The sequence below is a fragment of the Canis lupus genome, chromosome 23 (assembly GCF_048164855.1).
Source record: "Canis lupus baileyi chromosome 23, mCanLup2.hap1, whole genome shotgun sequence".
Lineage (NCBI taxonomy): Eukaryota > Metazoa > Chordata > Mammalia > Carnivora > Canidae > Canis > Canis lupus.
Genome location: NC_132860.1, coordinates 38942220 through 38963234, shown reverse-complemented (window position 1 = coordinate 38963234; position 21015 = coordinate 38942220). Strand labels below are relative to the sequence as shown.

Here is a 21015-nt window from a genome sequence, read left to right as displayed (position 1 = left end):
AAAAAACGGTCATGTTGAGTTATTTTACTATCTATGAATTATGTGGTACATAGAATGTGAATATTATTCTTTAGTAAACTACACCTATTTGTGAACCTAACATTGATATTGTTTTGATTTTGTGCCACTACCTACCTTTGCTGAGGGAAGTTTCAACTTTGCAAAAAATCAAAATCAAGAAATCAGGTGCTTCATAAAAGCAGCATCTTTTTTTTTAATTAGTCCAGTCTAAGCGTTCAGTGAACTTCTTTTTCCATCAAGTGAAAGCAGAAACAATTCCCCCTCTCCCTCAATACCAAACACAGGGATACAGACCTCTCTTCTTCCTCATGTTATACTCCTGCTAGATTTCAAAGCAAATTGTACTAGAACTCAGAAGAATCCTGGCAGCCCCACATCTCTGTGCTATGCATAGTATTTTCTTACATGATTTGAAGAAAGCACTACAGTTGTACATTTCGTGAGTGTCTTATCAGGATTATTCTCGACTGAAATGCACAAAAAACACAAGCCAAAAGCCACCCAGAGAAAACTAAAGCTTCAGTGCCATATCTGAATGTCCTCACAGATAGTCCCAATTCAGGCTGGTATCACCTAAGGGCACAAGTCCAGCAAACATCTGCCCTGTAATCCATTTGTTCTCCACCCCCCACTCCCCAATTGATATATTTAGGAAGACACGCTCAGGCCAAGAAGCATAAGATGAAAACATAAAATAAGTCAAAGTCTTTTCTTTATAAACTCTGATTATCATATTGATAAAACATTCCTAAAGACATTTGCTGGAGTAAAGATTCTGATCCACTCTGCATTCTCTCAATTTCCATTTTTATTACTGTAGTTGATTATACGTGCCTGTAGCCTAAAGTATCACAGTAAAAGAGGCCCTTTTAAAGCTAGTGGAAAAAAAGTCCTCTTGGTTTTTCTTAAAGCACCATCCAAATATTTTTACTATAAAATATAAGTAAAGTGAAAGAGAAAAGTTTCCAAATTACACCAGTATGCGGCTCCCTGAAAGTGCACTGCAAACTCCGTAGAATAATTTGGATTAGGTTGTGTGATTGTGCCAGGCTCCAAACAAGTGGTTATTCTGTTGTGACATCTGCCAAGCAATGCGTCCATTGTTCTCCGGAATTTAATTCATTTTAAATCACTCCATCCAGATGATAAAACATGAGATGTGCTCTACTCCAGGGGTAAAATGAAATGATTGTTTTTAGTGTGTGACCACAATTGTTAGCTGGGAAGTGATATAGCTTGCTCTCATTAGGCCCGGATTATTGTCTCCTGGAAAATAGCTAGTTCAAGAAACGTGAGTAAAATCCTGTTAAATGGAAGGATTGGCATAAATACTCTTGCCTACTCCGATGAGTCACAAAGCTGACAGGGCCATATGCCGCGCCTTCCTCAAAAATAGAGCAACCACCTTTGGGAAAGAAACCATTTCAAAACTGAAAGCAGCTTCGGATACTGACTTAGTGTAAGATATAGTTTAATCCGTGTACCAATATAGTCAACAAATTATTTCATTTATCGAGGACTACTGTGCAAATGCCTCCAAATCCAAAATATCATACCTGCCTGTTGAAGTATTGTGAAGGTTCCTAAAAGTTGTATGCGGTGGGGAACATGGAAATGTTAGTGATTAGGCATTAAAAAAACAAACAAACAAACAAAAAAAAACCTAAAATGAATCTCAAGAGAAAACACACATATATACACACATAAGAATTTAAGAATTTATATCTCCTGTATGCCACATATTTAATATAAACCTTGGACACAAAAGTTCAGATGAAATAAAAATCAAAGTTCTCAAAAATTGAAGGATTAACTTTCTTGCTAAATATTCTCTATTATCCCAAACATCAGTATGGTTTTTTTTTAAATTTCTATGCAAAAGTATGCCTTTAAACTCCTGAAATGATAGATGATACACAAACCAGTTTTCAAATAATAAAGCCAATCATCTTGCAACTTTAAAAAATCAGGTAAAAGATAATATGACACAGTCCACACACCACACACCACACACACACACACACATACACACAACACACACACATCCCAATGACAACATTTGGCCTCTCCTAAAATACGTACATGAAGACCATTAAGTGCTGCCAGGAAGGAACACCGTGTCACCCCTCCCTACAATCCAGGTAGTTCCCTTTAATCCAATAGCAAATCTGGGCATATTTGAGAGGGGTGATTCTAACAGCCACGTTGAAATCCTGTGGAGAGCCATTCATGTCTACCCACTGGTGCCCTGAAAAGATGCCAATGATTTTTCGCTCCCACTTCTGCTGCTGCCTCTTCCACATCCTCACGTAGACTCCAGAGCCGCTGGCCCCGGGCTGGGCATCACACTGCTGGTAGAGCAGGTCATAGGTCTCATCCTTGACATCACAGAAGCGGTATACCAAGTTGCCTGGTCGGTCATTGTCATAACCAGAAAAGTGGATTCGGCCCCCCGGCAGCTGCTTGGCGGGAGGGCTCACGCCGATCTTCATGAACTTTCTCTTGTGGGGCTTTTTGAGTTCTAGGAGGGCATAGTCATAATCCATACCAATGTCATTGGCGTTGCCTTTGATCCAACCCTTGGGCACGTGGGTGCGTTTCACCCGGATCCACTGAAACTTCATCTTCTCCGGAATGGCAGAGCTGGAGCTGTTGGCCCCTCGACCACCATCTTTAAACTTGGGCTTCAGGAAGCCCACTCGCAGTTTCTGGGTTCCTTTCACGTAGGTCTTCCCATCGTGGATGCAATGGGCAGCGGTAAGGACATGCCTCTCTGCCACCAGGGTGCCCGTGCAGCCTGTGGATAACTTCACTGAGGTTGAGAAGGGGTAGTTGAGCAAGAAGTCCTTCCCAAAAATGCTGAATCTGCTGTCGTAGCCATAGATCTGCCGCTTCCTCCGAGCCTTTCCCGAAGACTCTTGCCCCCCACTGCCACCACTGAGGACATAAATGCCCACCTGTGTCTCGGTGCGGCTGCCGTTGGCATAGAGTGTCTCGTAGGATAGGTACTGCTTGGCCTCTTCATAGGTGGGCAGCGGGGTGCCCTTATGACACTGGGGTCCGCATGAGGAGGACACTTCCAATTTGGCTTCGGCCCCAAAGTCTGGCTTACCTAAGTGGAGGGTGGACTGGGGCAAGACCACCGGGAGGCGATAAGCAGGCCAAGTGGGTTTCCAGTGGGCGCCAGAGGGGCTCACCTGCCCGACAGCACAGAGGAGGAGGAGGAGGAGGAGGAAGAGGAGCCCTGGAATCCCGGCCATGCTGAGCACCACTCTGTAGGAACAAAGATAAGCAGGTCAGCAGGGCAAGGGGCTGAGCACTGGCTGATGGAGGAAGCGGCCCGGCAGCGTGCCTGTCATTGTTTCTAAGTCTGTGAACCCTCCTCAGGAATCAGGGTGTGGAGAGGAATCCCGAGATAATGGTCTCACAACACAAGGCTCGACCTGGGAACTCTGCCGTGCTCAAGGTGAAATGGGGTGCTCATTCCCTTCTACGTGGAAGATGCCCCAATGATGGCCCAGCACAAGGCAGAGTGCCAGCGGTCATTAAGCCCCAGAGGAGCTGCTCCACCAGCCTGGGTTTCTGTGCAATTCTGATCCTTCTCTGTGCTTGGAGCCTTTGTCCCCTCCTACCTCCCTGGTCCACCTGCCCTTCTTTCCTTCTTTCTGCCCGTTCTCAGTATAGTGTGTACTTGGAAAATCTTCCGAGCGACTTGCTCATGTAAATGTAAATGACACAGTAAACTGAGTGACCAAGGCATCAAGGAGAGATAGATAGCTCCAGTGTCACACTTACTGGGATTCCTGTCACTTCTAAATGCTGAGTGATTCCAAGGAGGGCATTAGACTTTTGTTTGAATTTAAAACAACCCTAACTATTATAAGTTTAGTTTCAGAGTCGCCAGGCCTCTAACAAACAAGATACTTCTTCCTTTGGATTTTGTTATAGACTATTGGGATCTCTGTCAAAGACCTGAAGCTCTAACGTAGCATTGGGTAGCACATTGTGAACTTTATTACTAATTACCTTTCAGGTCTCTGTATCTGTGTTCCTGGCTCATCTGAATGCCTTGAATTTGGGCCTATGCTAGCGCTCAACAAAGATTTATTGAATGGATTTACCGAATGAGTACTTGTATTCATCGAAGAGTGAATGAAGGATTAGTGTGGCTACAAAAACCACATTTTTTCAATGAGGCATGCTGAGTGCTAGTGACAGAGATGTATGTGGATGATGTGGCGGCTCAGGAAAAAGGCATGAAATCCAGGTGTGGGGAGTCACAAAAACAGGAGATCCAGGAGAGATGATGCTAGAGGTGGGTGTTAAAGGTGAGGAGAAGTTAGATAATATAAGACAGAGTGAAAGGGGTAGTCATATGCAAGGACACAAAGACATGCAACAGTGCAAGTCATTTCGGAAATTAAACTAAGCCCAGGAAGGGTGGAAGACAAGAGGTGGTGGAGGCAGTGGGCAAAAGCCATATTATGCAAGGCTCCATACACTAAATGAAGAAATTTGGATTTTATCCTGAAATGTATGTTAAAAGAGCTGGATCAATCATGCCACAAGGAAAACAACAATGAAAAACAGATTGGGAGTACTTTCATAAACACTCAAGGGCAAGTTAGCTCTGACTGGTTGTGTATCTTCTGTTCCGGAGGAGCTGATATAGAGGGTAGGGTAATTTGTTCAGGATGGAGTGCTTCCCAAAAGGAGGACAGGGAGGGGTCAGGTCTCCAAGACTTTGGAACCTAGCAGGAGTCAGGAAGAAACCATCCATCCCCTTGTCCCCCTTCTCTTCCTCTTGAGAGTATAGACCTGTTGGCAACTTTTGGGCATTTTCTGCTTTCTTTTACATAAACTGGAAAATCCCCTTGATCTGATCTAGGCCAGCTGAGCATGCCAATCCGTATTCCCAATATCCACACCCACTATTACTAAGAAGTGTGCATCCCCCTCCTCCCCCCCCCCGCCCCCCCCCCCGCCGCCCCGCCCCTGGCCTCTTTTTGCTTGACTCTCTCTGATTCCACTTCTATCAGAGAAAACAGAGATGGGATGAAACAGGCATGAGCTCCTGGAAAAGGTAATTCCTTGGGACTCCCTGATTCTTTGAGATTGCTTCTTTCCTATTTTCCCAATAGGAAGAGTCCCTGGGCCCTTCTGTGGGGAGGAGAGATATCTCGTGGTTTCTCTAAATCCTTGAAACCATGGGGTCTGTGTGCATACCCAGATTTGCATGTGCCGGGGTGGGGGGTGGGGGGCGGGGGGGGGCGGTGGATACCATAACAACTAAAGGCTCTAAGTAGATGAAGGAAAGGATCCTGATGCTCATAAAGCCCTCCTCCCCAGTGGGGACTTCAGGGGTGGCCTAGGTGTGGTGAGGACAACCCGTTAGGAAACTTTAGGAGATGGCTCTGTATCTGATTATTCCTATCTCCTGGCTCAGGACTCAGTTCTTAAACATATCTAGGTCCTGGACCGCATGTCTTCTCTATGTAAGTCACTGTCTGGGTAACTAAATGCCCCCACGGCAGAATTCCTGCCAAGTGTGATGTGTATGTCTCCGGCCGTCTCCTCCCTTAGATTACCATGGTGAATGTTGATGCCTGCTAATACCGACTAATACTGCTAATACTGTCCGGCCAAGTTTGACTTCAGCTTATCTAAGAAACAAAACACAGGATCCAGAGGTCAGAGCTGCCAAGTGTTCCTGTTCCCAAAATGTGATTCTTGGGGGAGAGAGAGAGGAGGAGGTGAGACGTTATTATGCTCTGGGTTATCATAAGCTGTAGGTAATCTTTGCAATGTGCAGGAAGAAACCAGCAGTTAGAGAATGCTCGCAGGGTCATCATCTAGGGCACGCATCTTCAATTCTCAAATTGGAAATTTATATGTGAGTTGGATCCTGGGACTGCAGAGCCCAGATTATCTACTGCAGCAGAATTCCTCCAGTGGCATTTGTCTTTATCCAAACATTGAAATAGTTCATTGGCAAGGACGTCATGGAAGAGAAGGGCAGGAAGGAGTCTAAAATATTTAACTAGGAACTCTGTCTTAATGAACTAACCTCCTCTTAGGCAAAATTAACTCTACATTTCACTTTTCCAAGTGCTCTGCCTCTACAGCAAACCTATTTTTAAAATATATTCGAAGTCCTTGAAGCATGTCTTATCTCACAGTGAGGGCTTGGTTTTTGTTTTGTTTGTTTGTTTGTTTTAAATATCAATCTTTCAAAAAATGTTTTGGAACCAGTTCTTGAGAGTTCGTGGGTCTGAAGAAATGGAGACCAGTCTTTTCGTGGGCACGAGGCTGGGCACTTAGCTAGGCTCCCTCAATGGCCACGGCCTCACTCTAGCCTCCCAAAATGCAGGATTGAATTTGTTCCTCAGAGAAATGACAAACCACTGTGCCAAGAGCCTTTGGGATCATTTACAAATCACAGGATACTGGTAGATAATGCTAAAGAGCCTACCGCAGATCATTAGGATATTACTATTCTCCATGGAATATCAATATTCTGGATAAAATATCATCTAATTAATAGTCAACATTCGTTCAATAGTATTACTAATTCAGAGTCCTTACAACTTAAATTCTGATCATTTAGGCAGTGAAGGAGAAGAGAAGTCAGCCATCTGTAAGGACTGCTAAACCAATAGGGTAAAGATCTAAGTCTTTAGAAATAAACTTTTTTGGATACCTCAAAAACACAAACTTCTATTAGTCTGAAACATTGCCTACAAGTTCCCTATATTATTGCTTAAACCGAACACATTAACTTGTGATAAGATCTTGTCCTGGGGTTCTCTATCTTGAATAGATTTTCTTTGTAACTCAGAAAGCTATAAAATTGCCTTTAAAAATACTTTCATTCAGATTTAGAAATTAGTAGAGACCAATGCAGGTCAAGTTATTCCAAACTGATAAAGCTTTTTTATTGTTATTTTTAAAGTTTTCCTGAAGTATAGTGATAGTTTTAGGTGTGCGATTACAATGGTTTTTTCCTGATTGTAAATTGGGAGATCAAGTCATCTGTTCTCAGGCTCCCAAATGGGTTTAAGCTGCCATCTGTGTTAAGGTTACGCACTTCAGAAACTGCTCACCCTTTTACCAAATATGTGTTCAGGGTAGTTCAGAAATTATTCTGAATGGCAACCTGAACTGGATGATCTCTTTAGCTTTTTAGTGCTGGTCTTTTCAGGCCCAGGATTCCCTAATATTATCATTTTCCAGGGTCACAAAAGTCCAGTGCAAGCGGTAGGCTGTATACAAACGGAGTCTGCACCATCCTTTAGTGTCTGGGAGCCCGCACTCACAGAATTGAGAAGGCCAGGACCAGAGGGGAAAAGGAAAATGTATCTTGCTAATCTCTTGCCGATCTAGGAGACAAGATTTCCCTCATCAAGCCAACAAAGGCCTCCAGCAGAGGGCAGCTTTCAAGAATGGAGAAGAAGGATGGTTGGGTGTGCCGGCTCTCAGAAAAGTGCCAGGGGGGAAATCTCACCCGCCAAGGCCCTTTCCTGGGGCATTCACACCCTACCCTGACCCCTTTCCTATTAATACACACCAATGATAACTGTGATGCTTTAAAATTAGGTTGGTGGCTTTGCATGCATTTCTCAACTCACCTGGTAATAACGTCCCAGGAGACAATTATTGTTTTCATTTTTATAAACTCTAAGCAAGCCTGTACTATGCCCATTTAAGCTTATTTAATTTATTATTTAGAATATTTTATTTATTTGACAGAGAAAGAGACTGAACGAGCAGGGGGAGCCACCCAGGCGCCCCATTTAAGTCTATTTAAACAAACACTCTAGGATGGAAACAGATATAATAACATTTATAATCTCACTATCGGAAAAGGTAACTAATAAATTCCATTAACTTGAAATTCTTTCTTGCCTTCACAAATGAATCACCGTACTCTTATAGAACTGTCTGAAATAGGTACTCCTTCAAAAAAAAAAATGCAAAACCGAGAATGAAGACTTCCAAATCTTATCTTCCAAATCTTATCCTTGCTCTATCTAAATCCAGATGGAGAAAATTCAGGCCTCCAACATTTCATTTCTAAGACTAAGCCTTTACTGGATAAAGATTCCTCACGTACATAATCCTTTCTCAAAGTTCTCAACTATTCTCATGTATCACTTCACCTGACTGATAAAGCAGAATGAAAAATTAAGGTTTTATTAATGCAAAAACTATTTCTTTCCCAAATCCATGTATCTGACTCACAAGAGTTACACATTCCGTGCCCCATCACTCAATAGGAGCCACTGTCCTGCTGTCCATTCGTCTAAAAATATTTATATTTTATGAGGATGCTGCTACTTCACAAATCCACTGATAATCTAATGATGAAGGGACATTATCAGAAACAAACAAACCAGCACCATCCGCTTGGAGACTGGTCACTGAAAGAAACTGCTCCGCACCTTCCTCTTCAAAGCGGCAATGACACAGGTCTCCTCAAGAGGGCAAGTGTTTGGGAGAACGACTTAACTCCTATAGCAAACAAGTGCTGGGAGAAAAAAAAAAAAAAATCTAATCCTTAGGACATACATTCTCTATTGTCCAACAGATGAATTCCTGTGACCACTATAAACAGTCATGTCGAAACAAACAGTGGGAAAGTCTGTAGAGATAAAAGTTTTGGACACCATCTGGAAGGATAACAAAGGGTTTTCCATGGACTCTGTGGCCAGGAATACTGACCAGAGAAACCACGCTAATTCCTAAAGCAAATACCTAAAAGCGAACAAAGCTCTGTGAGCCCTCTGCAGCCAGGCTTGTCCTCATTTTCCTGAGTCAAAGAACTGTTAAAGGAAAACAGACCTAATCACATAATGGTTTAAGAATTACAGCCCCTACAGGAAAGAAATGCAGCGCGTTTACAAGCCCAGCCACCCTGCACACAGTCTTGTGGTCAAAAGAAGTTTAACTTCTCCTCTATCAGCTTTTAGGCAAAACGCACTACCCTAGTGAGCTTGGGGCAGACCTGGTGGCAGAACAAGAACAGTGTATAGAACTGTCAGTGGTGAGCCCAGGAGGAAGGAGATCCCCGGAGCCAGTGGGTTACGCACGAATCACGCCCGGTGGACTGAATCCTCGGGGATCCATGAGAAGAAATATGTGGGAGAACCTGAGACTATTAAACCCTGCAGGCTGCGGCCAGTCACATTCTCAGACCCACTAATGGGCACCGTGGCACTTATCCTAGACAGAAAAACACACCCGTATTCACCATCTACCTGAATAAGCTGCCAGTGTCACAAAAATGAGATCCATATTAGTTACCTGGGAAGAACGCTTCCTTTCCAGTTCACTACAGGAGAGTATGACAGGTCATCTCCTGACTGTTTAGGTGGGAAAAACACAGGTGAAACCATTTCTTCAAACGCAGAAGGTGTGCACGTGATCAAACTTTCACAAGTAAACACAGTGGCTTTTATAGCATTTCTCCTAAATTGCTTCTCCCCACTCCACCTCCAATTCGCTCCTGTCAAGGCTTCTCGAGACAGAGACACGTCCTAAGGCCTATTTTAACTGTTCCTGTGCATGGAGAGGAGCCCGAGGCAAGTGCAGTAAATATCCTCATATTAATCGGCATTAGGCTGTGGCCACAGCGGACCTCAAACTATCACGTCAAGTCTTTCCTGCGTGGCCACCAGAAGGTAACTCTGGCGTTGGCCTCTCTGCCCCTGAGGTGCACGCGGGGAGCCCTCAAGTCCAGTTTCGGGAGCGGAGAGAAGCGAGCCCCCCGCCGCCGCTCCCGAGCCACCTGGAGCTCCCCACCAGCAGGGGTGCTGCTTGCTCAAGTCCCGTGGGCTCGCCCCAGGGCAGAAGCACACACAGGATCCCTGCAGCCGCTTTTCTGCTTTTTTTCCTGAGGCGTCGGAAAGCAACCCTAACTTGTATTCTGGAGGGGAGCGGTGGTTTTCCTTTGCTGAAATAATTCTCCCTCCTCTTCTAAGACAATTCTTAGACCTTTCGAACTTTTATTTACAAGTTAACTCGTGACGCGCGTCCGCGGGCCGAGGAAGGAACATCTGCTTCCAACACCGGTGAGTCCGCCGACGCCCGCAGGGCAGCACGGCCCGTCCGTGGGCGCGCCCGCTCCCAACCGGCCTGGGCTGCGCTTCCCCGGCTGCGACGCGTCCGCAATCACGTGGCCGGAGTTTTAGTAAAGCTTCACGCTGGGATCGCGCTGGAGCACCCCGGAGCACCCCGGAGCGGGACCCCGGAGCAGGGGGGCGGCGGCGGGGGCTGTGCGCGCCCCGAGCCCGCTCCCCTCCGCCCGCGCGGCGTCCGCGCCGGCACCTCCAGCCCGTCTGCAGCACCCGCCGCCCGTGACGCCGCGGGAACGCAAGCGCCCCGCAGCCCCCGGCCCCGCAGCCCCGCAGCCCCCGGCCCCGCAGCCCCGCAGCCCCCCGCCCCGCAGCCCGCAGCCCCCCGCCCCGCCGCGCCCCCCGCCGCGCGCGCCCGCCCGCCCTTTGTCCCGCCGCTGCCGCGCGCCCCGCGCCCCGCGCTCCCCCGCCGCGCCCGCACTCACCGCGCCGAGCAGCCCGCCGGGGCCGCGGCTCGCTGCGCCGCTCAGACAGGTGTGGGCGCCGGGAGGGCGCGCGCGGCTCCCATGCCTGCCCCGCGGCGCGACCGAGTGCGAGCGAGCGGCGCCGGCAGCGGGCGGGTCCGCCCCCCGCGCCTCCCGAGGCCCGCCCGCCCCGCCTCCGGCCTCGGGGAAGCCGCGCGCCCGCCCCCGCCCCCGCGCCCGCCCCCGCCCCCGCACCGGCCCGCGCGCCCGCCCCCCCCCCCCCCCCCGGGTGCCGCCGCCTTGCGGTCGCCGCGCCGGCTCCCTCCCGCCCGCCCGGGTCCCGCCGAGGGCCCGCCCGGCGCCGCGCGCACCCCCGGGGCTCGGCCGCAGCCTCCCGAGCCAGCTTCGGGCCTCCGCCGCCCGCGCTCCGCCGCCTGCTCGCCGGGGCCGCGCGCTCCCGGGGGTCGCCCCCCCCCACCCCCGCCTGCAGCCGGGGACGACGCGGGCTGTACCTGGGGCGTGGGCAGCCCCTCGGCACATTGGAAGAGTCGCGAAGACTGTGCTTCTGGGCTTTCAGGGCATGAGCGAGGCCCCCCCCCGGCCTCAGGTGCCTCCGAGGGACGCAGAGCTGCGCTGGGCGCGCGGGGGCGGCGGGGGCGGCGGGGCCCGGGAGCGCGGGAGGGCGGCGGGGCCCGGGAGCGCGGGAGGGCGGCGGGGACGGCGGGGGGCGGCGGGGCCCCGAGCGCGGGAGGGCGGCGGGGCCCCGAGCGCGGGAGGGCGGCGGGGACGGCGGGGGGCGGCGGGGCCCCGAGCGCACCGCCCCAGCCTTCCGGGGCGCACCAGCCGGTGGAGCCGCCTCCGCCAGCCCGCGCTGCCCGCCGCGACCGCGCCATTGAAGGATCCAGGGCCAGAGCTTTGCTCCCCTCTCCCCAGCGCCTCGGTATTTGGAGGAAGGACGCTTACTCGGTCCCCCGTGAGCCAGCTTTACGCGTGACCCGTCGCGGTGGAGAAGTTGCAGGTGACCCCCGCGTTACAGATCAGGAACCGCAGTTCGGAGGATTGATGACCTGCCCCCGGTGCACCGAGGCCACATTTTCGGCCTGGCCCCTTAGCTGCCCTCTCCCTCCGCCAAGCCCGCTCTCAGAAAGGGAGGGAGGGCGGGAGGGTCTGCTATACTCTTTCACACCAAGGGGCTAATGATACAACTAATGTGTCGGTGTTCGGTGTTCGTAAGCAGCTTTACATAGGAAAGCCCCCACATGGGCTACGGTGTGGTGGTTCTCAAACGGGAGAGGAATGGACACTCTCCACTATCTTAAGGCCAAGTCCTCAAACCTCCCCAGTATTAGCTTAGTTTCTTTCATAAGTTACTTACTGTATATAAACATTAAATCAGATAGAAATTTATGTTACAGCTTATGAACGATTCTGGAATAAAGCCAAAGCAAATTTATAGATTATATATAAAAATCCCCTCCCAAAACAGTGACATTAAATTAGTGATGTTTACTACTCGACTATACCAGCATCACGTAGTACTGACTGCCCAGATAGGGCTACATTTGGGTTCCGTGTGGCTTTACCCCTCTCATGGTGTGTCCAGTGCACGGTACCGACACAGTTTTCTCATATCTTTCCTCTGTTCCAGCAACCTGACCTTTGCTCACACCCTTTGTCATTATAATATCTGGCTTTCACTTGACTCTAATATATTTAGAGGTTAATGCTGTGGTATTCCTTTTTTTTCTTTTAAGATTTTTTTTTATTTATTTGAGAGAGAGAGAGCAGGGCAAGTAAGAACAGAACATGATGGGGGAGGGGCAGAGAGCGAGGGAGAAGCAGGCTCCCCACTGAGCGGGGAGCCCAATGCAGGGCTGCATCTCAGAACCCTGGAATCATGACTTGGGCCGCAGGCAGATGCTTAACCAACTGAGCCCACCAGGTGCCCCTGTGCTATTCCTTTCTTAATAGCATAACCGATAAACTTGTAACTCTTGACACCAAGGCACAGCCCACATAGACACTGAAATCACAAGGCAGTTCTTGGTATTAGATGGTTATTCCAATGATCCAGAATGTGTTTGTATTCATTTTACATGAAAACTATGAAAAAAGTTAATTATGGATTTCTAGGGTCCCTAGCTCCCAATCAGACAGCTTTAAAAGCCAAATTCCTTACTTAATAGAGGAGCTGGAGTTGTAATTGGAAGGAGAGGAAAATGGGAGAGGCTTCTCAACCACTCTTGAGTTTCATTAGTTTTACTCCAATGCAACAAATATTTATTGAGCACCTATTACATGCAAACCAAGGTGATAGGCACCAAATTAGAGATGGCCACAGGAAGACACTATAGCAACATAATTAAGAGTGCACCAGAGGCATTCAACCATGTAAGTACTATTCTGGGCTCGGTCACTTATTAGCTGTGTAGCTTTTGGCTTAACCTTTCTGTGCCTCAGTTTCCTTCTCTATAAAATGGAGACTACCTTATAGGGTTGTTTTGAGATTTAGAATGAATTAATACACATAAAATGCTTAGCACACTGCCTGACATATAGTAAGCCTTTAACAAATGTTAGCTCCTGTTACATCTGTTATATGAAAAGAACATGCCTTAGCTCTGCTTTGGACTGACTCTTTCAGCAGGACCCCAACCCACATTAACATTCATTGCTCCATTAACAAACATTGACAGTTTAAAAAATTACATTGTAACAATTAGGGGAGATAGGATGGTAGAAAATAAAATGATTCCCATCATTCAGAGAGAGAAAGTGAGGCACAAAAGGACCCAGGAGCACATCTCTTCCCTATCACCACTCCCACAACTAGTCTCAGGTCTAATGCTCCCTCCCCAAAGAAGCTGTAACTACCAATGATCCCTGGGAACTCAGGGCTTGAACGAGCACCACCCACTCCTGATGAGAGGTTACCTCACAGCTCTTAGGTTATCCTGGCCATTGCCACAAGAACACAAGCAACAGATCTTTAGAGGACTTTGACCTCCAAGAGGAATGTCCTGTGCAAGTAGCAAATGTCCTCCTGCTGTGCTTAGATATTTTCTTTATGTATTTGCCCTACCCTCCAGCCCCCAAAACAAAAACAAAACCAGAAAAACCAAAACTCTCATTGCTTCTTAACTCAGTTCAAATCTATGATCATAATTCTCAGATACTTCTCATATGCATAGCAATTCAATTGTTAGAAAATACATTCAGGGCAAGGCCTCCACATTTCCTAAGTGCACACTCTGTATAAGGTAACTATGAGAGGGAGAGCAGATCTCCCTCACCTCAAGGAATGTGTGCTATGGATATAAATAAAAAAAGAAATCAAATACAGGAGCAAGTGAGATATAGACTGAATCAGGCTCCAGCTAGAAAACATCGAAGAGGGAATCATTCATTCCCACTCTGGCTTTCAAGAAGTGATGGAGGTGGGGATCCCTGGGTGGCGCAGTGGTTTGGCGCCTGCCTTTGGCCCAGGGCGCGATCTTGGAGACCCGGGATCGAATCCCACATCAAGCTCCCTATATGGAGCCTGCTTCTCCCTCTGCCTATGTCTTTGCCTCTCTCTCTCTCTCTCTCTCTCTCTGTATGTGACTATCATGAATAAATAAATAAAATCTTAAAAAAAAGAAAAAAAGAAGTGATGGAGGTGGAGCTTAACAGATGAAGATCTGATCAAGGCTTTAACAAACTTAATCTCGTTGAGTTCCTCTACTGTATATATGAGCAAATCAGGGTGTGAACAAAGGGAGCAGAACTGGCACTGGATTGTAGTAATTATAACTAGTGTTTGTTGAATGCATACTATGTGCCAGGTAGTGTGAAATACACTTTATTGTACACAAACAAAAAAATAGAGATGAGGATTATCCCCATTTTGCAGGTGAGAAGACTGAGGTCCAGAGTGGTTGAGTAAGATACCCAGTGTTACACTACTGAGTAACGTGGCTGTGACTTCTGCCCAGTCTGTCCCACTCTTTCATCATCTTTTTCATTCATCTTTTTAAAGTCTTTTTAAAGGAGTTCTAATTATAATTCTTGCTGTTAAAAAATCAAAGTCACGTAAACCTTTAGGGATAAACTTTGGGATATTCAAAATAACATGTTTGGAAAACAGAACCACATTTCTAATTGCCAGCATTATGCTTTGTTCTTGGTAGAAGTGTCTTTTTTTTTTTTTTTTCCTTATTCTTTCTTTTACATCCCAATTATAAACCATGGCCATATTGACTTCTGTGGTAGTAAATTGATCTCAAAAAAGTCAAGTTCTTCTGCAAGAGAATCAAGCTTCTTTGTGGCAGTAGGTAAGTTATTTTCCAACAATGCCTGAGCTTCCTCAAATCATATTCAGGCCTTTCATTAGCCCCCAATCACAGACATACTTTATCCGTAGGTGGAACTGAAGCTTTGCAATACAGGGTATCTGCTAGTAAGAATCTGGTCTCCAGTGAACTAACTGGTGGACTCTTTTTCTCATTATGTTGTGTTGCTTCCCTGACTTGCCTTTTCTCGAGCTTACAATAAGGAGGTTGAATCAGCTGCTGATGTCGCTCCAGCTCTAAACATTGTTTCAGTGGATTCTATCTTCCTTTTGTTCCAAATCTGCCATCACTAAGTAATGTCCTGTTAAATGGCTTTAGAGTATCAGGCAAGATGGGGCTGAAAGATGGTTGGAAGCTTAGAGTAGCAGGTAGGTGAGAGACCCAACACCAACTCTAAATCAAAACTGCTAAATGCAGTTTTTCATGAATCTAAGATCCATATGCAGTCTCAACAATTTAAGTCTGTTCGAAAGTTATCAATGAGGATTATTTCTAAGAGGATATATTTATATACTTAAAAATAATTCCCATATGGTTTCTCTGGCCATAATGTGGCTTCTTCTGTGGTAGATAATATGGACCTAGAAGTTTACTCAGTTAAGGAGGTCTTGCCAGCTCCGTGTAGTGAGAGATGAAATGAGAGACAACAGAGGAGAGATGGTGGGGTGTAGGGATGGCATTCTAAACCCGTCTATGTGACCTTGGGTAAATCACTTCACTTGCCAGCCTTATTTCTCATTTGTAAGAAGAGAGCCTAGATCACCTGCTCTTACAGCCTTTGAGTCTATGACCCTGGAATCCTTGCAGGAGGATAATCTATGTGTTTTGCTATCTGTCGGGCACCCCTATCATGGGATCCTGGCATAGCAAAACATATGGAACCCTGGAATCAGACTTACTTGGATCCAATTTCAAATTCATTTAGTCTCTGGGTGGCCATGGACAAATAGGTGACTTTTAATGACTCATTTTTTTTCATCTGTGTGGGCTACTTTAGGGCTATTGTAAGGATTCAATCAGTACAAAGCTCATGGCATGGGCTCGGCACAAAATAAATTGAACTTACCTGGTATTAACGGTATTATAATTACTACTACCACTGTTGTGCATGCTTAATAAGTGTTTTAAAATATGTTGAATGAATGAATGAATCAATCAATCAGTCAAACTGGTGTAGCATTGATGCTAAAAAGTTTAATTCAGGCTTTCTAAGAAGAAATTATCAGGATTCCTGTTCAACCACTCTCAAGTCTTTCTTTTATAACTCTGGTCTGTAGCAACAAAGAGTTTCTTAGAATTGAATTTAGGAAAAATTATAGATTCAAATGGGAGCCAAGGTTGTAATTTTTTTGTCTCCTCTTCCATGCTCCCCTGTGGTACCATCAGTTATTTATTCTGCAAACATCTATTGAGCCACTGATATTACCAGGTCTGCATGTTTGTCAGGGTTTTTGAGGGCAAAACCAGATTTTTTCTTATATTGGTGGATTTAAAATCTTACATGGTAAAAAATAGAACCACAACAAACTCCTATAATTAACCTTAGTCTTTTGACAAGCTAGCAAAAAGAACAACCAAAAAACCCCAATCTTTATAGCATTTAATAAAACAACTGTATTTACATCACACTTAAACTTTTTAAAAATTCCTCTTTTGTTAAGTTTAGATTACTCATTTTTAGAGTAATGTTTAGAAGTGTTTAGAAATATAAGCACAGTCTGAATATAAATATGTGAAGGTACAATATGTAAAAGGTTAATATGGAAAGTAGCTGTAAATTGTTGCATCAGTACACATGGTGCCCTTAAAAAAATTGCCGCACAGCAAAGAAAAGCTCTACTCTAATCCTACTTAAAAGAATATAGCAATTTAAAATTATCAGGAAGAAAAACAGGCTTTGGCACTAGCAATTTCCTGTAAACTGTGGGCACTATTCTAAACTGAAAAATTAGAAACATTTTGAAATAACTATGTGTTTCTCATTTTCTCTGGTTCAATTCAGAAAGTCTCCAGAGGCCAGCCCTCGGCTTCTCTGATGTACTCTGACTTGCTTACTGGATCTTGTGAGCAAGAACAAAAGGGAAGATAAAGGTTTTTTCTCCCTTTAATTCGAGAAGCAGCAGAGCTGTTGACCTTGAAATAGACCTTAATAATCTTTTGATATTCTCTTTACCTTTATGTAATAAAAATTTCCCCCAAATCTCTGTAACTTTAAAAGGCATTTGGAGGGTGGAATTCCTTTGTTTTTATGTTTATATTTATCTATACTGGATTTTTTCTTTTCAGTCTTTTATATGGCTAAATATGGGGTTCTGGATGGTAAAAATCAATGTCATTCAAGAGTTTTCTTCTTTTTTCCTATGGCAAATTTTACTTGTCTTCAAACTCAAATATCAACTCTTTTCTTGGGCTTTCCAAATCCTTCATTGCTAGATATATAAGCTCATCCTCTATACTTTTAGTGAATCGTATTGACGTATCATAAATTGTAACTAGAGCTGACCTTTAAACAACACTGGTTTGAACTATGTAGATCCACTTACATGCAGATTTTTTCAATAAATACAGTACAGTACTGTGGATACAGCACCCCATAACCCTGGCATGATTCAAGGGTCAACTGTACATATTTATATGTTCAAGTGGTCCTGAGCTCTTTATCAGAAACTCTGTCTTGTTTTTCTTTCTTGTCTTTGTGGTTTTTCCTCTATAGTTTAGTGGAGAACCTAGCTCATAGTAAAGACTCAATTGATTTTTACTAACAAACAATTGAACAAATTAATAAGTGAAATTCTAATCTGCTTAAAATATCAGGTCTGAGACCCTTTGGCATGCTTGTCACTAGCAGCAGAACACATTGCGTATAAAATTTTACCATTAGGGCTCTAGTGTTTTCCAGGATATAAATCCGAATTTCTATTTGATGCCTTCCACCATTCTTACCCTTATAGGGCATGTCAGGATAACACATTCAGTTTCCATTTGGGCTGCTTGTTACATTTCATGACTCATATTATGGCTACATGATGGCGTTTTAAGTATATTTGCTCACAGTTTGTAACATTCCCATTGACTTTCTGCAGAACACTTTGGAATATGCTCTGACTTCTGGCTGCCACAGTGCATTCTGAATTGGTCTGCCTGGGACTCCCACAAGATTGTAAATCTTATTGGACAATACATGTTTCCCAAACTATTTCCTCCCACACTTCTAGAAGATGTTAAAATAGATTATCCATGGGAAAAAAAAAAAGTCAAATATGCATATTGGCCTTTCAAATGCTCTGAGAAGTCCTGAGTGGAGAAACCTAGATAAGTTCCTTTATATCAAAGTTATCCAATCTTATTTGACTGTGGACTCTTTTTTTTTTTTTTTCAATATGGTAGAACATTCATTGAACAGTAGAGTTTTGTAGGACACAGTTTGAGAAACACTATCCATAAGTTTGCTCCATTTATGGCCCTAAACCAGTTTTGTTCCCAAAATGTGGTTTGTGCTTTTCTGTATCAGTGCTTTTGTTTGCATTTGCAACTCTTTTCTTCATATCTGCTTGTCTCAATTCCACTCATATATTAAAAGTCTAGCACAATGGCTCATCCTCTACGAAGTATTTTTGTTGGTCTTTGATTTTTCCATACCACTTCCTACAACTTTCTTACGGCTCTTTTAATTTTATTTCTTTTATGATCAGTTTACCTTTCCTCTTCCCAACCACTGAATATTTTGGGTTTGAACCTCTGGTCGGCACTTCTTTTACTGGATGTGTCAGTTGGCAGTCTTGTTGGGAACACAATTTGCCCTTGATTGATTCAAAGGAAGAGACTTCAGGAAGTAGCTACGTGTAGAGGTGAGAACAGGGTTGAGGAAGACACAAGGACAGAGGGCACCCAACATCTGGCAACAGAGAGAAGTCATCACCACTGTTAAGGCGGGAGATGGAAGGAAATGCTGTAGCCCCAAGAGGTGACCTCCTCAGAGGGAACCTATGGCCAGAGCTGCATGGTGGCCTCCGCCATTGCAAGGAAACCGTCATGGAGGAGGGATGGAGTGGGACATAAACACCCAACCTCTTCTCCTCCTACCCTCTGATCTCTGGAGCCTGCCAAACTCAGCTCATAGCAGAGCTGGGTGGTAGTGTCATGGGCAAAGCTCAGCCTTGTGGATACAGAGCAAGGCAGAGAAGGTAGGGGAATTGCCAGGGTCGGGGTGGGGGTGGGGGGTTGGAGAGGTTGGGGAGTGGGCAGAAAGTAGCCAACACACTGGGAAAGCCTCTGTTTCCTCATTTGCAAAATAGGGTAGTGACAATGCTTTTCTCAGAGGATCATAGTGAGGATTAAATTAGGAAATGTATCAAAATTGTAACCTGCTGTATGGTGCCTAGTTCTCTAGTCAGATTAGTTAGCATTATTATTATTATTATTACTATTATTATTTACTCAACTCTATGGATAGCTACTACTATAAAAGCTAATTGAGGAAGAGATCTTGTGTTGGTTACTCGGTAGCCCTTTCACATCTGGAACAAAACCCCACTTATTGTAGCAAGACCCCACATAGAAAATATTTTATGGGTGATGGGGAGCCCTTTTGAATGGAGACAAGAGGAAAGCTAGTTTGGCTGCTTTGACTGACATCGTCAGTCAATCTGACCTTGAAAACAGGCCGAAAAGCCAAAGAGCTAAATCTGAAACTTATTTCGTTTTCAGCAGATGGCCTGGCACTTCTTAGGTACAACTTCAGGCCTCTGGTTTTCCTTCCCCTCGGTGGAAAAGGGAGTTACTAAAAAATCAAGCCAGCTCTCCAGGACCAGCACCCCACAGCCATGCCTGGGAATGGCCTCTATCTCTCATGTTTTGAAAGCAAATTCAGGATGGCCAGCCAGAGGGTAAAGCAGGAGGGTTTGTGTCTACAGAGCAATTTGCTTCCTGTTCTTTCAGATCAGTAACCTGTTTTATTTCAAACACAGGATCACCTGGCTCCTGCTGCCCTTGGTACACAGATGAGGGAAACCGCAAGAATAATCACCCTTGTTCTTTTCACTTCAAAGCCTGCAGAGTGCCTTGCAGGGCTAGCTCTCTGCCTGAACCAGGGAAGCTGATGCAAGAGAAAGCCCTTTCATAGGAGCCTGGGGGGTGGGGTGGGGAACTTACCCTCACGAAGTCAAGGGGTTGTCGTCAAGGGGTTGTCGGAGCTGGTGGCCACAGAGCTACCCTCTGCAGCAGCTTGTGCTCTTGGAGGAAGTGCAAGTTTGGAGGGTGCCGGGCTCTGGAGAGCAATGAAGGTCATGCTGGGAGGAGATTCCTGTACTGACACCAGCAGCTGCAGGTAGGGACTTCCTTCAAGGAGGAGTGACTTTTTATCCGGGTTTCCGGCAGACTAAAATTAGTGAGAAGAACACTGAGCCTCTAGATCCTGTGGCATCTGTAAATGGTTGTTCACATTATTGCCCCTATACCTGAAAAATCAAGACATGAACCAACACTATTAATAAGTGGCTCTGAAGTCACTACACTCCTGAACCTCACACTCTCCTAGTGGACCTGAGCTTGGGTCCTCTGGCTTTTCCTGGGGTACAAAGATGTGTCTCTTTACTCAAGGCTGGCAGAGGCCCTCATCGGACAACTGTGTATAGTCAGAGGAAGGGCATACTCTCCAGATAAGTGGTGAGTCCACTCCATCAAACAGAAGGATCTTAGGTAACAGAGTGGTTTGGGGATTATGCTGCCAATATGCTTCTTAGCCATGTGACACCAGTCATTCCAAGATGCCATGGTATTTTTTGTTTTAATGTTGAAACGAAAAAGGCACTCGGCTCTAATCTGGGAAGACCCAGGAAGGCCCAGCCCAGTCCTAAACTACGATGACTTCACCATTGTATAAATAGCATATTGGTAAAGTGAGGTTAGTCTAGCTACCTTCCCTTTCAGGACAAGAGATAGCAATGTATCTCCCTCTCTCTCTTTTGGTTACAGTGCAATAAAATTAAACTATTAAATCCTTAAAACCTTTCTGCAGGAAAATTAAAAACAAATAAATGACAAGTTTTTGATTTATTAGACTACTCTTTGAAGAGTTGATTGCTGACTTCAAGGCAAATTCCAACCTTGGTAGCAGCCCCCCAACCT

General features: G+C 45.4%; 1 protein-coding gene across 4 annotated transcripts; it reads right to left on the bottom strand.

Moving 5' to 3' along the window:
- Positions 1–1725: 1725 nt before the first annotated feature.
- On the bottom strand, positions 1726–20189 carry PRSS23 (serine protease 23). Of its 4 annotated transcripts, none has more exons than XM_072794958.1 (2): positions 20041–20189; positions 1726–3294 (listed from the first exon to the last, which is right to left on the bottom strand). In XM_072794958.1, the coding sequence occupies exon 2, from the start codon at positions 3279–3281 to the stop codon at positions 2142–2144; it is 1140 nt and encodes a 379-aa protein (XP_072651059.1). In that variant the 5' UTR covers positions 3282–3294; positions 20041–20189; the 3' UTR covers positions 1726–2141. The 4 variants fall into 4 exon arrangements, with proteins under 4 accessions (XP_072651059.1, XP_072651060.1, XP_072651058.1 ...); XM_072794959.1 differs by lacking the exon at positions 20041–20189 and adding an exon at positions 11071–11198; XM_072794957.1 differs by lacking the exon at positions 20041–20189 and adding an exon at positions 10580–10701.
- Between the last annotated feature and the right edge of the window lie 826 nt (positions 20190–21015).

Coding starts and splice junctions, on each gene's coding strand:
- PRSS23 (XM_072794956.1), bottom strand. CDS start 9,416: ATGGTTTCACCTGTGTTTTTCCCACCTAAACAGTCAGGAGATGACCTG. Junction 3,295..9,324: donor AAAGGAAGCGTTCTTCCCAG/GTAACTAATATG, acceptor TTGTTCCTACAG/AGTGGTGCTCAGCATGGCCG.